This window comes from Emys orbicularis, chromosome 21, assembly GCF_028017835.1.
Source record: "Emys orbicularis isolate rEmyOrb1 chromosome 21, rEmyOrb1.hap1, whole genome shotgun sequence".
NCBI classification, from domain to species: Eukaryota; Metazoa; Chordata; order Testudines; family Emydidae; genus Emys; species Emys orbicularis.
This window is the reverse complement of record NC_088703.1, coordinates 4,838,608-4,862,353: the sequence shown is the minus strand read 5'-3', so window position 1 is coordinate 4,862,353 and position 23,746 is coordinate 4,838,608. Positions and strand designations below refer to the sequence as shown.

Sequence of the window (23,746 nt, the reverse complement as noted above, 5' to 3'; positions counted from 1 at the left end):
TGGATTGGTCCTGCTGTGAGCAGGGGGTTGGACTAGATGACCTCCTGAGGTCCCTTCCAACCCTGATATTCTATGATTCTATGATTCCAAGGCCCCTCCAATCCAAACAGACACAACAGCTTAGCGGATTTAGATGGTCCCACCCCAACTGGGCCTCACCACTAACCAATCCCGTATGAGCAAACAGGACGGACTCAGGCCAGCCTAGTCTCTGGCTCTGCTGTAAAGCAGAGGCCTCCGTGTGCAGCTTCTGACATGGGGTTGGGATGACAGCAGTTTCACCTGCTCCCTGTGTTCTTAGCAGCAGAGGCAAGGCTGAAGGTTCATCTCAGCAGGGATCAGACCAGAGCGGCTTGTAGCAGCACCGTTCCCCAGGATGAGGTTCTTACCTTCTCCTCTGTGATGGTTTCATTGAAGACTCCCAGGTCATCGGTGACATTCTTCCTGATCACCACTAGCTTGTAGTGGGTAGCATACTGGAGAGACAAAAGGGGAGATAAACTGCTTCAGCCATGTCTTATGATTAACCCCACACAGTTTGGGGGCCTACAAGATGGGCTGAGATGGAAAAACCCACCCAATGTTGTTTAATGGCCAACAGGGTGGGGGAGTGTGCACGCTTGGTATGAAGTTATAGGTCACACGGTACAGCGTAGTGACCAGTTACACTTTAGTTACACTGCAATTACAACTATAACCGCAGCATAATTGCCACAAATGAATATAACCCAAAGGTTAGCGTGGTGACAGATTTGCTTATGATCCCCTTGTTCCATTAGCAATAACTGCACCTGCCAAACTACACTGTATGTAAACCCTGCAATTACCGCGATGCTTACACTGAAGCCTTCACCTGCTACCCAGATCCTATAATCAGGTGCTTAGCCGGAGCTTGCCAGTTCCCAGGTGTATTTTTAGAATCCATGTGCATTAAATGCACTGCAGTGTGAGCAGGCAGAGTTCCCACACAATGGAGAAGGGTGAATTTACATCCCCATCTGGGATTTGCCTTGGTTGTTAACATAATTCTCAGCCTGAGTTCCCCCACCACCCCACCCACCTGAGCTTAGCTCTCCATTAAGGGCTCTCTCCCTCTCTAAAGGGCACACACTGATTGTCCTTTTTCAATCTCAGGAGGCCATCAGATACCATGGCAGACCCATCAGAAGAACCTGGGGAGATTGAGCGCCACTTGGATCCACCTGATCCTAATTCCGAGTGACTCAGCAAAACCACCACTGTCTCTCTAGAGCAGGCATTATGCACCCAACATCACGTTCATCGTTTATTCTTTTCCCAGAGGCCCCACTGTGCTAGGCGCTGTATAAACATATTGAGGGCACTTCTCGCCCACCCTAAGCCCAGGGCCGGCTCCAGGCACCAGCCCAGCAAGCAGGTGCTTGGGGCGGCCAACCGAGAGGGTCGGCAGGTCCGGGTCTTCGGCGGTAATTCGGCGGCGGGTACCTCACTCCCTCTTGGATCGAAGGACCAGCCGCTGAAGACTGAAGCGGCGGCGGTAGAGCAGATCACGATTGCGGCTTTTTTTCTTTTCTTTTTGCTGCTTGGGGCGGCAAAAAGCCTGGAGCCGGCCCTGGCTAAGTCTATGGAAGGCAGCTCTTGACAGTCCTGCAATACTCCATGAGAGTCAGTAGGTTCCATCTACACTACTGACCTGTGAAGGGACTGTTCTGCCCCCAACCCGGAGGATATCTGCAGTGCAGGCGGCACTAGGACGGTTTCCTACACTCGGACAAACAGCCCAAGGACAGTTTCTAGAACGGTTATTAAGGGGAGACCTGCGGGACACAGCGCAGCGCATGGGATGATGCAGCGAGTCACTTACCGAGCGGAACGCCGCCGACACCAGGTTGGAAGGGAAGATGTTCCTGTGGAGAAGGAAAAGGTTTAGACAGCGAAGCTTCAGAGAAATACAAGGTCACTAAATCGGCCCCCTTCGCATTAGAGATCTCAGAGCAAAGGTTTGTCTATACAGGAAAGTTAAATCAATCTCGTTTGTTCACTCGAAGTACCCTGAATTAACTGTATAGAACTGAAGGACGCAGCACGGAGCTGTTATGTGGCCTTAAGGTACAACCTCTGTTAATTACTGCAGCCACACAGCTCTGCCGTTGTTCAAATGAAGCAGGAAGCGTTCTGGGCAGCTGTCCCCATACTGCCAACTTCTACCGCTCAACTCGGTGCTCTAGGATTTTTCTCACGGTGCATTGTGGGAAGCCTCCCAGAACCTAGAGGAATTCTGGGACTTGGGGAAGGAGATTGGAGAAATACCGATGATTCCTCTCCTACCATCCCATAATTCATCTGCATTTTGCCAGCGCCATTTTCAAACTGCTAATCAGACCGCCCTGGGGACACATGGAGCGCAGAGCTCATGTCAGGATGAGGCATGTGTATTGGCAGTCACTCAGCCGACAGGCCTGGGTCAGGAGCTTTGGATGCGCAGTGATACAGCCACTGAGGGGGAGAAGAGGAAATCTAGCCGTTACTCCAGCATGGCATTTAACCGGAGCAGCCTTACTGAGTGCAGAGCTGTTTTTGGGCTTGGTCAACTAGCGCAGATGGAGGAGGACAGGATAGTGCTGCTCAACGGGGCTGACCAACAGTAGCTGCAGCAGGCTACGGTCCTAGAGATCTCTGCAGAGCTCACCCTGGAGCAGCAAAAGCCCAACATGAGAATTCCCCTCTGCACAGAGAAGTGTGGGGCCATTTGGAAGCTCACCTTTCCCCCCCCCCCCCCCACTGCTAGTGGTCACTTAGTGATCTGGAGTTTTGTTTTGGGGGCGGGGGAAGAGAAATCAACTGCTTGGGCTGGTCTTGTGGAGGTGTGCAAGGCTATTAAGAGGATGCTTCTGGCCCCAGGTCAAAGTTTGGCAATGCCTGTGCATGGGTGGGGGGCCTGCATGGTACAGGGGCAATTACTAAGAGATTAGTGCCTTTTCTTTGCACCACCCACACATCCCAGGCCAGAGATTTTGATGAAAATGGTGCTGCAAAATGACAGTGGCACATGCATTTGGAAGAGCGAAGGGAAAGCAGCCATGGCACCGAGCCAGGCTGGCTATTTCTCCTCACAGCATGCCTTGTGCAGAACATAGCAAACACTCATCACAAAACATCCACGAGCCAGGGAAGAGAGCCGGGACAAGAAGTGGAGAGAATTTCTGAACATTATAGACAACCTCTGAGAAAACATGTCCCAAGCGTTCAAGGAAACAGGAGCAGTGATGCAACTGTGACTCATGTGTTTGTGCACTGGTTTTTATTAGGAACTCATAGGATGGAGGGATGTGATGTAAGTGATGTAATAGAATGTCCCAGCCAAGTTGGGCAAAAAGATCCATTGAGTTAACAAGTAACGCCCACCACAAAAACACTACTACTTTAATAAAAGAAACCCAGACAGTTAACCAAGAATGTAGGCCACAGAACTGTGACACACCCAGCCTATGGGGTGCTCATAATCTCCTGGAGGAGGGGCACTCAGGCCTATCCTTCTGCAGAGGGTTGAGTGAGGTCTTTCCCACACCACAGTCGTCCCAATGTGATGCGTTCCACATCGTTGGCAGGGCAAGACTTAGGGGCAGTGCTTGACCTTTGCTACAAAAAAAAAAATCTCTATCATGTCCCTTTCCAGGGCCGCACACTCTCCTGTGAGCCTCCACCATTCTGCCTTCATAGGCTGCAGGCACTGGTTCCCTGAATGTTTCCTCTTGTCTCTTCCTCATCATTGGAGATTTGAGCTAATTTTATTGGTGCCAGGACCCTGGATGCACAGGCCACGGGAACCAGCTGCTGAGGGGAACCAGAATGATCACATTTATTCTCCCAGTGCTAGTTCCCATACCAATAGTGAGAAAACATTGCTTCTCCTTCTGCTTTCAGAATGCCCTTCCCCTCTTCTCTTCCCACTTGTCTATACACCTATGTAGCAATGCTGGGTAGGGGGGCAGGTTAGTGGTAGCCTGCAGGGGTGCTTATCCTATTCTTATGTTGGAGAACTGGCCTCAGGGCAGTCTTGTTCCAGAAGGCAATGGGCAAACCTAGGAGAGATGCAGCACTGCTATTCCTGAGGATAGGGTCTGCCCAGCTGCTGCAGGAATGGAAGGGGACCACTAGCTCTACAGGGTGTAGATGGCCATGAAAAACATGTGTGCTAAAGCACAGCATTCCCTGTGCCTTAATTTTTTTTTTTTTTTAAATGAACACCTGTAAAAAAATAAACCTTTACAGCAACTAAACACAAAGGTTCACAGCCTGTAGGAAACGATTGAAAATGCCTTGTGATTCTGGAGTGGCTCCCTAAGCAGATTTCGGCCATTTACCTCATACAGTTTAATTGTATCTTAATTGAAGTGCACTGGAACAACCTGGGACCCAGAGTACGGTTCCTGCTGGAGCGGCTGCTACAACAAGCATAAACTGTGTACAGAGGAACCCCCACCATGGCCCTGGCTGGGGTATTTGCTATTTTATAGCTTTAAGTCTCTGGCAGAGGTCCCCTTTTGAGCATGGAGGAGGACGGGGATGATAACTTCTCTCTGCCGGTTTGTCTTCGAGCTCTGCTCAGCTTGGTAGAGGACAGCTGATACCCAGAAGAGAGCTGTTTAACACCCCCTAGACAGTTGTATTGTAACGTGGCACATAATATGGGTACACCTCCCACCCACAGCATGGCAAAGCGGACTGCTGGTAGATCTCTCCTCCATGGCAGCTTCAGTCAGGCTGCACACACAGGGTTCTTGTGATCTCTGCATGTGCTATGTCACACAGTTCTTGTCTACCCAGGAAGACCTCCTCGGGCTTAGACCCCGTGGTGTGGAAAGGACCCTAGACATCTTGGGTATTGTCATGCTGTCTTGGATGCCTTGTAGAAAACAGCTCCTAAGAATGTCGTCACTGGAGTCCAGTCCCATTACCTACCCATGTGATGAGCATTACTGGAAACCCTGTTCTCCTCCCTTGCTTTCAGATACCTCTGACAGAGCCCCTTTGCTCTGGCTGGCCACTAGAACCAGGCCTGGCAGTGCCCCCTCATCTCAGTATCTTGTAGATGTCTGCAGTCCAATGCTGGACATCGTTCTTGCTGGAGAGCTGCAATCAAACTCAGGTGGTCTCCAGGAAATACAGGGCATGAACTCACCCCTACCTGGTACTGTAGAGAGGCAAAGCTGGCTGCATGCCACCACTTAGAGTATGCATCCAGTCAAGATGAGCCCAGAGCAGAAGGCAGCACAGACAGGCCAATCCAGATGTGAAGCAGTGCAGTGTGGGATAGCAACAGGAGGAATGCCAGCAGCAGAGTAGTTAGTAATGCATCCATGTGAACCTTAAGCAGACAAACTGGAGTCACTCCTGTTCTAAATAGGATTCATTACAACAGCCTGATCTGGCAACATCCCTCTAGACAAGCCCCGACTCTCACAACCACGGTGAGCTTCTAGCCATTTTACAAAAGCACAGAGATCAAGTGCGTCTTCCAAGGCTGCAGCATCAGCACTGGGGATAGAACCCAGAAGTCCTGAAATGGAGGCTTTGGACCGGACCTGTTTGCATGGCTTTTCGGGTTGCTTGCTAGCAGCATAATACATAAAAGAGCAGGAGCCTGCAATGCTCTTTGTGCTCAGAACTCAGTGACGTCCTTATGAGTTAGGGTAGGGGAGTGGTGGGTGTGCTCCAAGATGAACTCGCACTGGAGTGGTAGTCTCACTTGAAAGCCACTAAGATGGCACCATGGAACCCCATATTTGTAAGGTCTCCCCTATCCCAGGGGGCTCACTTAACACTTATTACAATAGCACAGAGGTCTCAACTGACTTAGGGAATCCCTCTGTGTTGTGACCAGTACCTGCATCTAGCAAGAGGGGAAACCAAGGCACAGGCAGGGGGTGGGGGGGGGGGTGAGAAAGAAGAGGAGTGACTTGCCCAAGGTCACCCAGCAAGTCAGTGGCAGATCTGGGACTAGAACCCAGGTCCCAAGTCCCAATCCAGTGGCCTACGCTTCCTCGTTCCTTCTTGCGATCATCAACTATCGGGTTGACTAATTTTCCAAGGGAAGCACATTGTGCTCTGCAGCAATCCTGTTTTTATTGGAGTGGAACAGTTCTGTTATGAGGAGAGTTAGAATCCAGGCTGCTCTGAGTTTACCGGAGTCCTGGGTGCTAAGAACGCCTCCACCTGATGACAGGACCATATTATAAAGGGATTTTTAGAAACAGCCCCCCTGCTCTCCCCCTCCCCCCCCCCCCCCTTTATCAGAGGTTTGGCACAAAGGCAATATTTGTATTTGCCTCACAAGTTGTCCATGGGGCCTTTTCATGCGCCTTTGTTACTTTCATTTAGTAGTGATCTGTCTGATCAGATCATCCACTCCGGTGAGCCACTAGACAACAGAAGGACTGTCCCCAGCAGAGTAAATACCAGCTTAGCTGCAGATCCTGGAGCATGCTACACTGCACCTAACCAGTTGTCTCTGGTATCCGGATCCATCACTTCTTTCCCTGACGGTTGCAGTTTCTATTGTTGCCTTTGATAAGCCCTGCTACATGCCACCCATCCATTGGATAAAGGAATTTATGCCTGGCACCCACAAGTTACTTGTGACACCCACCCTATGGGTACACACAATATACATGCCTCTGTCCTCTACACATCTCTAACTATGGGCAAGAGACAACCTCTTTGCTTCTTACCTAGAGCACAGACAACACCAGTGGTCTCACTGGGGAGCTGCTAGGGTTGAGAACACTGCACAGGCCTTTGACACACTAGGTAGATTGGCAAGTTTCTATAGGAATAATTCCTTGGGTCAGTTTCATACAGTTGTAGGATACATTGTGCTTGACCCATCAGCCCCACATTTATCCTTTGGGTCCCACCACCTTCCTCTAAACATACTGACCAGCCCTCTTCGTTAAGGATCACTCATAGATCTGTCTGACCTCCTCCAGGGAATTGAGTAGCATAGCTGGACAAGATTAGACCCAACACTACATTCCCTGACTATCAGAAACACCTCCCATCCCCACAAGGATCTCCAAGCTCTTTGTACCCAATTCATTTAACTGGGAAATGAAGGCCAAGAGCTTAGCAGGATTGATATGAGAATTAGATGTTCATAAGGATAACTAGGATATCTAGAGTTGGTCATTAATATTAAAAGCCAGGAGTTTTGGAAGGGATTACCCCTGAAGCAAGGAAGGGTGTTGTGACAACTTCTAACTTCTGGGGTCAGGAGATAGTTTCTCTGGGGGCAGGTTATCCCAACACTGCTGGGTTTCTTGGACCTGCCTCTAAGGCAGCTGGGATTGGGTTCCGTGGAAGGAATGGGTTAGATGGGCCCCTGATCTGATGCAGTCTGGCAATTCCTGATTTCAGAGATGGGGAAACCGAGGCCCAGACAAGGGATAGTGGCTCGCTCAAGGTCACGCTGCGAGTGGTAGAGAGGAGAATTGAACCCTGGAGTCCTGACTCCCAAAGCTGCACCTCAGCCACACAGAACAGAGCTTTCCTCGCCCTGGGCAACATGACACTAATGGCTACTTCCATCAGAAATTTTACATGAGATCAGAGAGAGGGGATTTCCCATGGAAGAGCCAGCAGGCCCTTCAACAATTCCCAAGGCTGAAGGCAGACCTGAATGATCTGTGCCTCAGGTGCTGAGGTGGGGTGAAGAGTTACCCAGGCACTTTGCCCGGCCTTCACATCACAGTCCAAACCCAACTTCTCCCAGCCCACATGGACAAGCTTGGCTGAGAAGCACCATCCCTTTGGGGCAGCGGGGAGATGCCTGCATCTTCTCTGCCCGCAGCCGGCCCTGAAACACGAATCCAAACAGCAGTTACACGGGGCCGCCACAGTCAAACCCCAGCGATTGCCACATTCCAACACAGGACTGGTTCTAAAGGGAGCGACTGCGTTTTCCCCTCAAGAGAACTATCCTGATCCAAAGCAAACATGGCATGAGCCCAGCTCAGCCCTAGCTGGGAGTGGGGTGGGTAGGGGGACTGTATACTCCCCCCTTGGAAGGGGCTTACCCACTGCAGAGGTAAAGGGAGTATTCAGGCAGGCTCTGGAAGGGGAAGTATATGGCTGCCATGCTTGTGATCCTCTTAAGGACACAACACCCTGTCCCCAAGTTACCCAAAGATAGCAGCCAGTAAGTACCAAAAGCAACCAAGCTCCGCAGACTCCGCTGTCATGTGCCTCCAGCTAATCCTGCACAATAGGGCTAGTGTGAGCCTTCCTGCCTCATTCCCAGAGCGCTGCCACGGACTGCATTAGGGATCTAGTTCCCAGTCACCCTCCTTTACAGGACTCCCCAAGCAGTCACAGAGCCCAGCATAAGGGGCAGTGTGATCACCAGGGCTGTGGGGTGTTCTGCACACGTACAGAGCTCTACTCCAGCACTGTGGTCTCCTGCAGCCGCTTCTGTCCCTGCCTGTCTCAATCCCATGGGGAGAAGGGCACATTCATTACAGAGCTCCATTCTTCACTGGTTGACAGTCTGAATTCATCCCCTGGATTCATGGCAATCCTTCCCCATCTGCAAGGAGTCAGATCCCGCTACATAGACACACCAGTTGAACTGGAGTTTGAGCAGCCTTAACTGGTCCCATCCACTACAACATAGGACTGGTTTATGCTGGCTGGAAAGGACTACAGGGGGAAAACTCATAGGGCCCCAACTCTGTTGCCCTTGGGACTCGTTCTCACTAGTGCAAAGCATCGGTGAACCACCACCAGATCAGCATGGCGGCATGTCACTATGTGCACCGACGCAAGTGACTGTACAAGATCCCACAAGCAACAGACTAAGGCCCCAGATGTCTGAAGTGGTTCTCTGTTTTTTCCATTCAAACCACGGAGTGGCTTTCTAGCCTATTCTCTTCCCCTTATAGCCTCTGCAGGCCCAGCCCCAACCCCACCACCTGCAGCTAAAGTCCATATTTTACCAGACTTCCTGTTTTAGCTTCCCCATCTGTGCAATGGAGTTAATAGCCCTGCCCGGCCTCCCCAGAGGAAGGGAAGATATTGATAACAGAGCACTCATGCTCTACTAACCTAAGCCATAAAAGATCAGGATTTTCACATCCAATCTTATCAGCCTCTGCTCCAACTCTAGGTAGGTCTCCTAGCTCTGATGTTGGCGTGATAATTCTCACACTGGGTCCAGCTGGCTTTCACAATTAAGGGCTGGTCTACACTACTGCTTAAGTCTATGTAACGTACGTTGCTATGGGGCTGAAAAAGACACACCCCCTCCCCGAGCATCGTAAGTTACATCGACCTAAGCGCTTTCCACACCAGCGCTACATCTCCTGCCGACATAGCTTCCGCCTTCTCACAGAGGTGGAGTAATTTTGCTGACTGGAGAGTGCCGACGCACTTCAGCAGTTGCGCGACAGCTGCATTGGTGCAGCTGTGCTGTTGTAGCGCTCCAGTGTAGACTTGCCCTTAGGCTCAGGAAGGCAGTAGATCGTCCACAAACATGTCAGAGCATCACAGGCCAGCATCTCTCCTCCTCACATTCCCCAGGATCAATAGGCCAAGGTTTCCTTCTGTTTCCACCCTAGCTGTTAGGAAGGCTTCTCTGAGCACAAGCCAACCTGTGCAGGTGATTCAGATGAGTGCTGGTTAGAAATACTGAAAAACAGAGGAGATCGTTGGTGTCTGATGGCAGAAAATTTAACTGGTTGTTAAGATGGATTCTACACATTTCTGAAACCTCTAGTCCCTTGGCAAAAATAACGGGAGCAAACCCCTTGCTCCAGACAAGCAGAAGCCCAGCGGGAACATTTCTCTGGCTCTCCCAGGGAGTTGTCTGTGTCAGAGCTTCCAGAAGCAGGGATAAGGTCTTTGATCTCTTATAACCAAGCGCACACTGATGCTTTGATACATCACTCATCTCCGTGCAGGAAGCCTGGCAAGTAGGGACAGAATCTAACATCCTCAAGTGTCTCTGATTTAATCTCAAAATAAAGTGCTACCTTGCCAGCCCCAGAAACTGGAGAGCTGCTTTTATCCCGGTATAGCACAGGCAAACGCAGGATGACCACACACCCAGGCATGCCTCAGCCAGTTTTTAGGTATTACAACACAGTTACAATTGTGTTGTAATACCTACAGTGTACAGCAGTGCTTTTCATCTGTAGATCTCAATGCACTTTACAAAGAAGGTCTGTACCATTCACCCCCCATTTTATAGAGGGGGAAACTGAGGCACGGTGAGAGGAAGTGGCTTGGGCAAGGTAATCCAGCAAGCCAGTGAGAGTCTGAACAGAACACAGCTCTATGGCACCCCAGTGCAGTGCTCTAACCACCAGGCCACACTGCCTCCCAGAAGGGTCCTCAGCTCTGGCAGTTGCTCACTCTCACTCCCCCTCTTCTGATCAGGATAGCAGAGCCTAGAGGAGCCAAACATGCTGTAGGGATCATCCATTTTCCTGGGAGCAAGGGGGAGAGGAAGCAGTTTATTCAGATGTGCCCAGATGCCCTTGGATGGGCATTTTGACCTGTTCAGTTTTGACTGTGTACACAGTTCTCCTTTGAAAGAGGCTTCAGCACAACTTCCAATGGGGGAGGGAAAGTGCTGGCTTAGGGGTCATGACCAGGACTAATAATGCCAGCAGTAATCATTGGATAGATATACCTGCCTGCTAGAACTGAGACCACACTTATTTCACACAGGGTGCTGAGCAGCCGTAATAGGGCAAACAGAGGTTAAACCCATGTCAGAGTCCAACCAAGGATTCCAGATCCTGGCTGCTGCTGGTTGTTCTAACCCCTCCGGATAAACATGTTTACGATGTCACTTGAGCATGCTAAACCTTCCCTAGCGCCAAGACACATGGAGCAAAGTCCTGGTTAAAAAACAAAAACAAAACACAGGATCACTGAAGATTAGTGAAATGCCAGGAAATTCCAACGTAAAGCCAATGACTCTGTCCTCAATTTCCCCTTGCTGCAAAGGGATGAGATGGAGCCTATTAATGACAAAAGATCTGCCTTGAGGAAGTCTAGCGCTGTAGTTTTAGATGCACCCTTATCTTCGTAACAGAGAATCCTGTGGCACCTTTAAGACTAACAGATGTATTGGAGCATAAGCTTTCGAGTGTGAATACCCACTTCGTCAGACGCATTCATATTCACCCATGAAAGCTTATGCTCCAATACATCTGTTAGTCTTAAAGGTGCCACAGGACCCTGTTGCTTTTTACAGATCCAGACTAATATGGCTACCCCTCTGATACTTGACAGCCTTATCTTAGGTATCTCTTCCACTTCTAACGGATGTCTCAAGTGGGCAGCAGTTTTGCATGAGCAGAACCATTGACATCTGTCTAAATTTGTGCTGCCACCCAGCTGACACTTCTATAGTTAATGAGAACCTGTCCCTTTACCAATCACACTGGCCCAAATCCCACCCCTCCACCATCCTACTCTTGCTACAGACACCCAAGATCGCTATTGTTAGAACAAGTTCTTTGCCTCTTTTGGACATCTCATTGCTCTCTGAAATTTCACTGTCGCCTATTTGAACTCAGACAAAGGCAATAATAATTCATTGGCAACAGGCAGTTAGAAATTTCTCCTCTTTTGTAAGAGACATTTGCATCCCTGACCCAGACTAAGCCAACAACTAAAGCATTGGCGCCCTTAACTCTCCCTTGCAAAAGGCAAGGAAACAAACCAGGTCACACAAAAAATATGCAACAACCCCACTAGGAAGAGAACACTTTGGCTGCTATTTCTGATTTTACAACACAGGCAACAAGACTACTTTGGATGGGTTAATTAACCCTCTCACCTTTCCACCCTACTATTCTAGTGGTGCTCCCCAAAGACCACAGACTTCTTGTGCTGCTGCCCTTGGGGCGTAGATAAAGCTACATCGGAGGTCTTTACCTCCTAGGAGCTCCTAAGAGCTATTTTAGCCTTTTTTCTAGACTTGAGGCAGACAGCTTCGTTTTAGACGTTAACCCATGCTTGACAGTTCAAAGCTCTGCTTTACTATCCCCCTACCCAGCCTCTGCATGGCTAGTGCTGGAATGCCTGCCCAGAGCAGCACTCCAGTCTCAGCCCCACCCTATGCAACACTTGCTTTGCCTGGCAGCAGACTCAACACAGAGTCAACATTGCATCAGACAGACAGGACTCCACCTACATCTCACCCCCACATCTCCTAAAGACAAGACCAGTGGTGACTCCCTCCCTGTTTGGTTTGGTTCCTGAAAAAGCCAGGGCATCTAATGCAAGCTACATTTTCATTCCATTGAAGTGAGGGAGTTTCAGCATAAGACACTGGCTTACGTGGAAGCTGGCCACTGGCAGAGCACTATGTTGGAGCCCCTGGGCAAGAGATGGCTTCAGTAGCTAGCTTGCTAGCCCCGAGCCACATAAAAAGCCCATAAAGAACACAAAGAGACTGTTCAAATGTCAGTCCTTGTGCCTCATTTCACATGAATCATGCGTAAGACGTTACGCTTTTGCCAGGAAGAGGGGAAATTCTGACAGGCTGTTCCAATGAAAGGAGGAGATGCAGGCTGTTAGGGACACAGCAGCACCTCGGCCATGAAGCCAACAAGAATAGAGGGTAGTTCAGAGCAAGTGTCCAAAACACAGCTAGCTAATTCTCTGCCCAATAGGCATTACACTCCAAGTGTGGGGCTAGGACATAAGTCATCTATGCAGGGATTTTTGGTGTTAGTTGATGGAGAACTCCTGCAACAAGAAATTTCTGTTCATCCATCAAAACAGGAACAGGGCATCTGATTTAAGCATGTAAATAGACACAAATGAAGCATAGGAGCGTGCCGCTATTGCAAAGCTTGGTCATCTCTCACGTTGGGGCTCCACGACCAGCAGTGCAGTGATCAAAGATACTGGGCTGGCCAAGACAGACAATAGCCAGTGCTAGTGTCTATCCTCCCCCGCCACTTATCAGCTCTCTCACAGACAAGGAGCAGCCTGTTGCCACAACAAGCTCTCTCCATCAGCAACAAGCCTGACTCCTTCACTCGGTGTCCAAATGCCAGTCCAGGCTAGCAGCTCAACCAATCCCAACTCCCACCTGACAGACTCAGGATGTCAGATTTATACCAGCACAACAGGGTCGTCACCCCAGATTTCAAAGCAATCTGTTCACAAAGAGCCTTTGCGTTCATCAATTGTGATCTGGGGTTATTTGTCCTCCTCCAAGTCAACTCCCTTGGGCACAAAGTTAGTATGAAAGATGCTATAGAAGGCTGGTCTTTGTGGTAATAATCCTCTCTCTGCCACAGCCTGCATGACTGTGGGCAAGTCACAACACAGGGATAATGCCTACCTCACATCCCTGCTCCACCCAGACCAGGATCTAGTTATTTGTATAATTCAGAAACAAAGAACGTTTGATGGTTCAGGAGCTCCGTCAGCTTTGCCTGCGTTGCCTCTGCGCTTGGGGTGAACTAAGGCTATACTCATTCAGCAGCAAGTTACAGGCTTTGTGACAACAATTCTCTTCCTTATGGGCTGCATGCCACTGCTCTCATCCCCAGCTACCAAGGAGAGACTTTAATTCAACCACCACTCACTGTGACTCAGCAGATTCGGGAGGATCTTCCCTGTTTCAGGCAACTGCTATCACAAATAGACTCTCCCTACTAGGCTTTTTGTTAAAAGCTATGAGGGGAAAAAAAAAAAAACAACAACCCTGCCCTTAACTCTAGGAGAGAGACGGAGAGATGCCATTAGGTTTCATAACATGACGCGGTCTCCTTCCCTTTCTCACAGTGGCAGGCTGCTACGTAGCAGTCTGCAACCAGATTGGGAATATCTACTGCAAATGGACCATACTGACTGTAATTGAGACCCTGAAAAGAGTAAAGCCCTGGTAGAGCGTCAGCATCTGACACAGCCCAGAGGGATCTTTCCCTTTTATACTTTGGCAACACTTGTATAGCTTGACACGTCAACTAAGTATTAATGAATTAACAGCCTAGAGGCCAGGCTGCCTCTGCATACAGACACCATGAGCAAGAGGATGTCTGTAACGGACATGCGAAGTTTATGTCAGACACAAGAACTGCAATATGCAGGCCATGTTGAGTCAGAAGTGTTGGGGACTATCACATTCCTCTGGTCTCCTGTTGGATCTCCCACCATTCCGGACATACTACATGGCTTGAAGTGCCAATCAGGTCTTTACAAGCTTCCCATAGGTGACTTGGTGACTATGTTATCTTGGTGACTTGCCCAATATAACACAAGACTGGCCATACTGGGTGAGACCAAAGGTCCATCCAGCCCAGTATCCGGTCTGCCGACAGTGACCAATACCAGGTGTCCCAGAGGGAGTGAACCTAACAGGTAACGATCAAGTGATCTCTCTCCTACCATCCATCTCCACCCTCTGACAAACAGAGGCTAGGGACACCATTCCTTACCTATCCTGGCTAATAGCCATCAAAGGACTTAACTAGATAAATTCATGGAGGTTCTCTTTTAAACCCTGTAATAGATACCTACACTGTATCCCAGTTTCCCAAACTGTACCAGGAAAGGAGGTTGGGAGTCTAAAGTCTTTCTTGGGATCTCCAGATGAGGGGAGTGCCGTGCAGGAGGCAAGGCACATTCTCATCCAACATGTCCTGCTCATCTCTCATCCCAGCATGTTACAAACTCTCAAACAACCAGACACTCAAGAGTCAGTGGACAGGAGTCTGAAGGTAGAACAAGGTTAGCAGAAAGCCTTTGAGGTTACTTCAGAGTGGCAGTTTAAGATAGTTGCCTTAGAGCAGGTTAAACACAGAACTTTAAGGTCTAATGGGGGTGGGGTGGGAGCAAGGGAACTGCATGCAACTTAGTGCACCTGTACAGAAAAGTAAGCAGCTAAGTGGATGGACCCAGCCAGCTGTAATGCCAGGGAGACCAGATATTACATCCAATGGACACACAACACAGCCAGTGCAGAGGGGTCACTAAGGGATCACTTTTTATCTCCCCAAACCAGCCATCAACCAGAATGGGGTAAAAGGGGATGAGCATGATTCCCCTCTCCACCACCTGCAACCAGAGCCCCCAGCTGTCCTATCCAGGCCTTGGAGCAGCCATCACCACAGCGCTAGGAGGGGAGGAAGCACCCATCCACAAGAAGGGCAACTCTGGCGCTTGGGTAGCCAAGGCACCTTCAGGCAGAGGAGGGGATCTGCAGCCTGCCAGGTACAGAGCTGGAGCCAGGATGCATTTCAGAGTGGTAGTCGTAGTTAGTCTGTATCAGCAAAAAGAACGAGGAGTACTTATGGCACCTCTTCCTACTGTATTTTCCACTCCATGCACCTGAAGAAGTGGGCTTTAGCCCACAAAAGCTTATGCTCAAATAAATTTGTTAGTCTCTAAGGAGCCGGACAGAATCAACAGGGTCAGCCAGGACTTGGGTCCCTCCTAGATCTGGGGTATGGGCAGGGCCGCCCAGAGGATTCAGAGGGCCTGGGGCAAAGCAATTTGGGGGCCCCTTCCATTAAAAAAAAAAAAAAAAGTGCAATACTATAGAATACTATATTCTCATAGGGGTCCCTGCAGGGCCCAGGGCAAATTGCCCTACTTGCCCCCCCGCCCGGCGGCCCTGGGTATGGGACACGTGTCTGTTTTCCCTTCGCTACCGGAACAAGTCTTGCCTGAGGCTATGTCTACACTACAAAATTAGGTCGGATTTATAGAAGCCGGTTTTATAGAAACCGGTTGTATGCAGCCGATTGTGTGTGTCCCCACATAAAATGCTCTAAGTGCATGAAGTCGGCGGACCGCGTCCACAGTACCGAGGCTAGCGTCGACTTCCGGCGCATTGCACTATGGGTACCTATCCCGCAGTCTCCGGCAGTCTCCGGCGCCCATTGGAATTATGGGTTGAGATCGCAATGCCCGAATGATGCAAAACAGTGCCGCGGGGGGTTCTGGGTACATTGCGTCAGGCCCCTCCCTCGCCGTCACAGCAACGGCAGACAATAGATTCGCGCCTTTTTACCTGGGTTACCTGTGCAGACAACATACCACGCCAAGCATGGAGCCCGCTCAGCTCAGCTCACCGTCACCATATGTCTTCCGGGTGCCGGCAGACGTGGGACTGCATTGCTACACAGCAGCAGCAGATAACTGCCTTTTGGCGGTAGACGGTGCAGCATGAGTGGTAGCCTTCATCAGCGATCGGGATGCTGGTAGCTGTGGGGCTGGCAGCCGTAGGGCTGCATTGCACCAGCCCCTTGCCTTTTGGCAGTAGATGGTTTATTACGACTGGTAACCGTCCTTGTCGGACAATCATGGATATCAGTCATAGTATATTATTTTCTGCCAAGTATTGTCTGCTGAGCACCCAGAAGAGGCCGAGGGCGATCTGGGTGCTGGCAGACATATGGCTGGCACACGTGGGGCTACATTGCTACACAGCAGCAACCCCTTGCCTTTAACCATCCTCGTTGGACAATGATGGCTACCAGTCGTAGTATACTATTTTCTGCCAAGTATTGTCTACTAAGCACCCAGAAAAGGCTGAGGGCGATCTGGGTGCTGGCAGAGATGTGGCTGGCACACGTAGGGTTACATTGCTACACAGCAGCAACCCCTTGCCTTTTCGCAATAAATAGTATATTATGATTGGTATCCATCATCGTCATACTGGTACGCGCCCAGTATTTGCTGCCAAGCACCCAGAAAATGCCGAGGGCTATCAGTCATGCTGCACTGTCGTCTTAAGATGTAAAAAATAGATTTGTTCTGTATTCATTTCCTTCCCCCCTCCCTCTGTCAAATCAACAGCCCGCTAAACCCAGGCTTAGGAGTTCAATCTCTGGGGGGTGCATTCTGTGTGACAGTTGTTTGTATTTCTCCCTGATGCACAGCCACCTTTCTTGATTTTAATTCCCTGTACCTGTACGCCATGTCGTCACTCGCCCCTTGTGACGAAGTGGGGGGGTTTCTTGTTTTCTGTGGGGTTTCAATGGTTTGCATGCAGAGGGGGTGGGACTCAGTTTCCCTGGGTGTTACTGGTTTAACGAGGTGAGGGGAGAGGGAGTGTGTTTTGCAGAGGACCGGAGAGAGGACGTGGGGACCCAGCCGGTGGCCGGGAGGATGGATACCCCAGCGACCGGTGACCTGGCGACCTGGTGACCCAGAGGCCCAGCTGAGGAGACGCAGCCGGTTCTGGCCAGTGGGAGGACAATGGGCTGCAGAGTGAGGACCCAGTGACCTAACCAGCCGGTTCCAGCCAGAGGGAGAAGCAGGAGAGGAGGCCCTGGTTTACGACCCTGTTTACCTGGAGGGAAGACAATGGACAGAGGCGGGGCCTGGGGCCGGGGATCTCGGATGCCCAGCGGCGAGCAGGGGGCTCTGGGCTGGAGAGGGGAAGCAGGCAGAGCCCACCTGGATGCAGAGAGACTGGGATGTGCTGGGCTGAGGGAGGCCAGGCCTGAGGGTCAGAGAGTTTCCTGTGCTGTGTTCAACTCTCAATAAACCCTCCTGTTTCATGCTGGCTGAGAGTCACTCCGGTCTAGAGAACAGGGTTGCATCAACCCCTTCGGGGGTGGAGGCCCCGGGGGTCCAGAGCGAGTGGACTCCCTGAGGGGGCCCACGGCAGAGACAGACGTGCTAAGGCTCAGAGAGGTGCGGATCCAGGAGGTGGAGGGGCCGGACCCCGAGAGAGAGTGGACCCCCGAGAAGGGCTGTCTCACTAAAAGGGGCACCCCCCACGGACCGCACAGGGCCAAGAGTGGGCATGATCTGTGAGTCCGTGACACCCCTCCCTCCCTCCCTTCTTCCCCTGGTCTTTAGATACTAGTTTCGCGCCTTTTTTCACACCAGACGCCATAGCTATCACTGGGATCATGGATCCCGCTCAGATCACCGCGGCAATTATGAGCACTATGAACACCACGCGCATTGTCCTGGAGTATATGCAGAGCCTGGACATGCCAAAGCAAAACCAGGACCAGCTGAGGAGGAGGCGATTGCAGCGCGGCGACGATAGTGATGAGGAAATTGACATGGACCTCTCACAAGGCACAGGCCCCAGCAATGTGGAAATCATGGTGTTACTGGGGCAGGTTCATGCCGTGGAACGCCGATTCTGGGCCCGGGAAACAAGCACCGACTGGTGGGACCGCATCGTGTTGCAGGTCTGGGATGATGCCCAGTGGCTGCGAAACTTTCGCATGCGTAAGGGCACTTTCATGGAACTTTGTGACTTGCTTTCCCCTGCCCTGAAGCGCCAGAATACCAGGATGAGAGCAGCCCTCACAGTTGAGAAGCGAGTGGCGATAGCCCTGTGGAAGCTTGCAACGCCAGACAGCTACCGGTCAGTCGGGAATCAATTTGGAGTGGGCAAATCTACTGTGGGGGCTGCTGTGATCCAAGTTGCCAGGGCAATGAGAGACCTGGTGATATCAAGGGTAGTGACTCTGGGAAACGTGCAGGACATAGTGGATGGCTTTGCTGCAATGGGATTCCCAAACTGTGGTGGGGCGATAGACGGAACCCATATCCCTATCTTGGCACCGGCGCACCAAGCCACCGAGTACATAAACCGCAAGGGGTACTTTTCAATGCTGCTGCAAGCCCTGGTGGATCACAAGGGACGTTTCACCGACATCAACGTGGGCTGGCCGGGAAGGGTACATGATGCTCGCGTCTTCAGGCACTCCGTTCTGTTTCGAAAGCTGGAGGAAGGGACTTTCTTCCCGGACCAGAAAATAACCGTTGGGGATGTTGAAATGCCTATCGTGATCCTTGGGGACCCAGCCTACCCCTTAATGCCATGGCTCATGAAGCCGTACACAGGCAGCCTGGACAGGAGTCAGGACCTGTTCAACTACAGGCTGAGCAAGTGCCGAATGGTGGTGGAATGTGCATTTGGGCGTTTAAAAGCGCGCTGGCGCAGCTTACTGACTCGCTCAGACCTTAGCGAAAAGAATATCCCCATTGTTATTGCTGCTTGCTGTGCGCTCCACAATATCTGTGAGAGTAAGGGGGAGACATTTATGGCGGGGTGGGAGGTAGAGGCAAATCGCCTGGCCGCTGATTACGCGCAGCCAGACACCAGGTCAGTTAGAGCAGCACAGCAGGGCGCGGTGCGCATCAGAGAAGCTTTGAAAACTAGTTTTGTGACTGGCCAGGCTATGGTGTGAAACTTCTGTTTGTTTCTCCTTGATGAAATCGCCAACCCCCCACCCACCCGGTTAACTCTACTTCCCTGTAAACCAAGCACCCCACCCTCCCCTACCCTCCCCTCTTCAAGCACCACTTGCAGAGGCAATAAAGTCATTGTTACTTCACATTCATGCATTCTTTATTAATTCAGCACACAACTAGGGGGATAATTGCAAAGGTAGCCCGGGATGGGTGGGGGAGGAGGGAAGGAAAAGGACACACTGCACTTTAAAACTTATTGCTGTGGAAATCATCTAGGGTGGAGTGATTGGGTGGCCGGAGGCCCCCCCACCGTGTTCTTGGGCGTCTGGGTGAGGAGGCAATGGGACTTGGGGAGGAGGGCTGTTGGTTACAGAGGGGCTGTAGCGGCGGTCTCTGCTCCTGCTGCCTTTCCTGCAGCTCAACCATACGCAGGAGCATATCACTTTGATGCTCCAGCAGCCGGAGCATCGACTCTTGCTTTCTGAGTACAAGCTGACGCCACTTCTCCTCTTCAGCCCGCGTTTCAGCACGCAAACTCTGCTCTTCAGCCCGCCACCTCTCCTCTCGCTCATATTGGGCTTTTTTAAAATCAGTCATTGACTGCCTCCACGCATTCTGCTGTGCTCTGTCAGCATGGGAGGCAGTCTGTAGTTCAGTGAACATTTCGTCACGCGTCCTTCGCTTCCTTTTTCGAATATTCACTAGCCTCTGTGAAGGTGAAACATTTGCAGCTGCTGGTGGAGAAGGGATAGGTGGTTAAAAAAGATACATTTTAGAGAACAATGGGTACACTCTTTCACGTTAGATTTTGCTGTTCACATCAAACAGCACATGTGCTTTCGTTACAAGGTCGCATTTTTCCTCTTATATTGAGGGCCTGCCGGTTTGGTGTGAGAGATCACTCACGCAGTGCCAGGCCACAGATTTCAGCTTGCAGGCAGCCATGGTAAGACACAGTCTTTTGGCTTTTTTAACCTTGTTAACAAGTGGGGATGGTTTAAAACAGTACTGCTCTCATTAACCATACCAAGCACCCGTTGGGTTGGCCATTTAAAATGGGTTTGCAATGTAAAAGGAGGGGCTGCGGTTTCAGGTTTAACATGCAGCACAAACCCAACTAACTCCCCTCCCCCACACACCCAATTCTCTGGGATGGTCACTTCACCCCTCCCCCCCACCGCGTGGTTAACCGCGGGGAATATTTCTGTTCAGCAGAGCAGGAAGGGGCACCTCTGAATGTCCCCTTAATGAAATCGCCCCATTTCAACCAGGTGACCGCGAATGATATCACTCTCCTGAGGATAACAGAGCGATAAGGAATGGATGTTGTCTGCATGCCAGCAAACACCGGGACCATACGCTGCCATGCTTTGTTATGCAATGATTCCAGACTACGTGCTACTGGCCTGGCGTGGTAAAGTGTCCTACCATGGCGGACGGGATAAGGCAGCCCTCCCCAGAAACCTTTTGCAAAGGCTTTGGGAGTACATGAAGGAGAGCTTTCTGGAGATGTCCCTGGAGGATTTCCGCTCCATCCCCATACACGTTAACAGACTTTTCCAGTAGCTGTACTGGCCGCGATTGCCAGGGCAAATTAATCATTAAACACGCTTGTTTTTAAACCCTGTGTAATATTTACAAAGGTACACTCACCAGAGGTCCCCTGTGTGCCCACAGGGTCTTGGGTGAGTTCGGGGGTTACTGGTTCCAGGTCCAGGGTGATAAACATATCCTGGCTGTTGGGGAAACCGGTTTCTCCGCTTCCTTCCTGCTGTGAGCTATCTATGTTCTCTCCATCCTCATCTTCCTCGTCCGCCGAACCCGCTTCCCTGTGTCTTTCTCCAGTGAGGGACTCATAGCACACGCTTGGGGTAGTGGTGGCTGCACCCCCTAGAATGGCATGCAGCTCCGCGTAGAAGCAGCATGTTTGCGGCTCAGCCCCAGACCTTCCGTTTGCTTCTCTGGATTTGTGGTAGGCTTGCCTTAGCTCCTTAATTTTCATGCGGCACTGCTGTGCGTCCCTGTTATGGCCTCTGTCCTTCATGGCCTTGGAGACCTTTTCTAATATTTTGCCATTTCTTTTACTGCTTCGGAGTTCGGCCAGCACTGATTCATCTCCCCAGATGGCGAGCAGATCCCGTACCTCCCGTTCGGTCCAGGCTGGAGCTCTTTTGCGATCCTGGGACTGGGACTCCATCATGGTTACCTGTGCTGATGAGCTCTGCATGGTCACCTGTGCTCTCCACGCTGAGCAAACAGGAAATGACCAGTGCATCTGAGTTGAGAGTGCTGTCCAGAGCGGTCACAATGAAGCACTGTGGGATAGCTCCCGGAGGCCAATAACGTCGAATTCCGTCCACACTAACCCAATTCCAACCCCCTAAGGCCGATTTTATCGCTAATCCCCTCGTCGGAGGTGGTGTAAAGAAACCGGTTTAAAGGGCTCTTTAAGTCGAAAGAAAGGGCTTCGTCGTGTAAACGTGTCCAGGCTTAATTCGATTTAACGCAGCTAAAGTCGACCTAACCTCGTAGTGTAGACCAGGCCTAAGACAGGGTCCTCCACGCTCCCCAGGTCCCACCAGACACCAGCGCCGAGGTATGTACAGCGCCGTCCCCCCGCCCATAGCCTCCAGAGGATGGGGGGGAATTGCAGCCCCGCTCCCCCCTCCCACATACCCGCTATGCATCTGCCCCAGGGGACACGTGGCTCCCCCTGGCTTCTGCCCCCTTCCAGCGCCTCACCTGATGAGATCCAGGAAGGAGTCCGCCACCTCCTTGGCCTCGGGCACGGCGCCGTCCCCCTCGCCCCCTAGGCTGGGCGGCGCGGCCCCCTCCCCGGGCCGGATGATGAAGGCCAGGCTGACCCCGAGGGCCGAGGCCAGCAGCGTGGTGAGCAGGAAGAAGAGCATGGCCCAGCCCCCCAGGCGGCCCAGGGCGGCGGGGTCCAGGCTGGCGGCGCCGGAGACCAGGCTGCAGACCACGAGCGGCAGGATGATCATCTTCAGCAGGCGCAGCAGCAGCTCGCCGGGGAAGGAGAAGGCGAGGATCCCGGCGCGGCTCAGCCCGCCCGGCACCTGCCGCACGCCGAGCCCCACCGCCACGCCGGCCAGCACCCCGGCCACGGTCAGCAGCACCAGCAGGTTGGCGCGCAGGCAGCCCCGCACGCGGGCGGCCTTGGAGGGGGAGCCCGGCGGGGGGAAGAGGGTCCCGTTGCCGGCGTCCTGCGGGCCGACCTCCCCGTTGGAGGCGCCCTTCTCCCCGGCGCCTTGGAGGCGGACGCGGTCCCTACACGCGGCCATGGCCCGCACGGAGCGTCGGGTCCCGATGCGCGCGCGCGGGTGGAGGAGCCTAGAGACAGCGCGCGAGCTCCTCGGCCTGGGGCGCGAGCTGCCGGCGTGTGAGACTAGGGAAGCAGCGAGCTAGCGGCGGCGCTTTTGCGGAGCGGCAAGGGGGCGGGGCACGGGCGGTGATTGGTGGAAGCGGTCTAAGGGGGCGGGGCGATGAGAGCGGGAGAATGAGAGACGGAGCGGCCAAAGGCTGGCGGGGGAGGAGACGGGACCAGGCTATTGGATAGGAGAGGGGCTAAGTCCCGAGGGAGGGCGGGGCAAGGAGGAGAGGGAGAGTGGGTTTCCCGCCCAAAAGGCTCTGCCCAACTGCCGGTTGTGGGGGGAGGGGGTTGTTGTCTCCCCACATATTACCTCAGTAGGAAAGTTGTGCCCCCACCTACACACAGCCACCCACAAGCCTATGTCACCAAAACTCCCTTTACGCAGGCGGGTCCCTCCCACCTCTGATTCACCCTCCCCGAATTCTCACATCAGACCACGCTCGCCACACAAAGCCCCTCATCCGCCATGTGCCAGGGACACCTTGCTGGTGGCAGTGACACCGCCTCTGTGCACTTAGCCCCTGCGCCTCCAGTCCCATCACCGCACCCGACCACCAGATCCCTCCTCCTCCAGTCCCCTCAGAAACACCTCAGAGCACATAGCCAGCCCCGAACTGAGTCTGCTGCCCTGCCTGTTAGCCAGCGGCTGGACGGTGCCTCCCAACTGTCAGCGCCTGTGTCTCAGCCACACAACTGCCACCACCCAGCCACCCAACAGTTATTCCCAACTACCATCTCCCACCCAAAAGTGCCTCCCAACTGTCACCGCCTGTGTCTCAGCCAAACACCTGTCACCACCCAGCTACCCAACTGTGCCTCCCAACTGCCACCATCCAGCCACCCAACAGTTACTCCCAACTGCCACCTCCCCCCAATGGTGCCTCCCAACTGTCAGCGCCTGTCTCTCAGCCACCCAAGTTACTCTCACTAGCCACCCAACAGTTTACTCCCACCAATCACACAACAGTTACTCCCACCTGCCATCTCCCATCTTCCAGCCACCAGACTGCCACCTCCCTGCCACCCAACTGTTCCTCCCAGCTGCATTCTCTCAGCCTCCAGCTCCTACTCAATTGTTACCCCCAAACGCCACTTTCCAACTCCCATACCCAGCTTCCCACTCCCCAGGGGGCATTCTGATTAACTCTGTCTCTCCTGCTGCTCCGGAGCATCACCCTAAGC

At 52.2% G+C, this 23,746-nt stretch overlaps 1 protein-coding gene across 1 annotated transcript in view; it reads right to left on the bottom strand.

The window, feature by feature from the left end:
• Positions 1 to 22,475, bottom strand: part of LOC135892908 (neutral amino acid transporter B(0)-like) — a 29,528-nt gene extending 7,053 nt beyond the window's left edge. Inside the window, exons 1-3 of the mRNA XM_065420670.1 lie at positions 21,919 to 22,475; positions 1,844 to 1,886; positions 390 to 476 (exon numbers count right to left, since the gene is read on the bottom strand). Coding sequence (XP_065276742.1) covers positions 390 to 476; positions 1,844 to 1,886; positions 21,919 to 22,475 — 687 coding nt within the window. The remainder of the gene's footprint in view (positions 1 to 389; positions 477 to 1,843; positions 1,887 to 21,918) is intronic.
• Between the last annotated feature and the right edge of the window lie 1,271 nt (positions 22,476 to 23,746).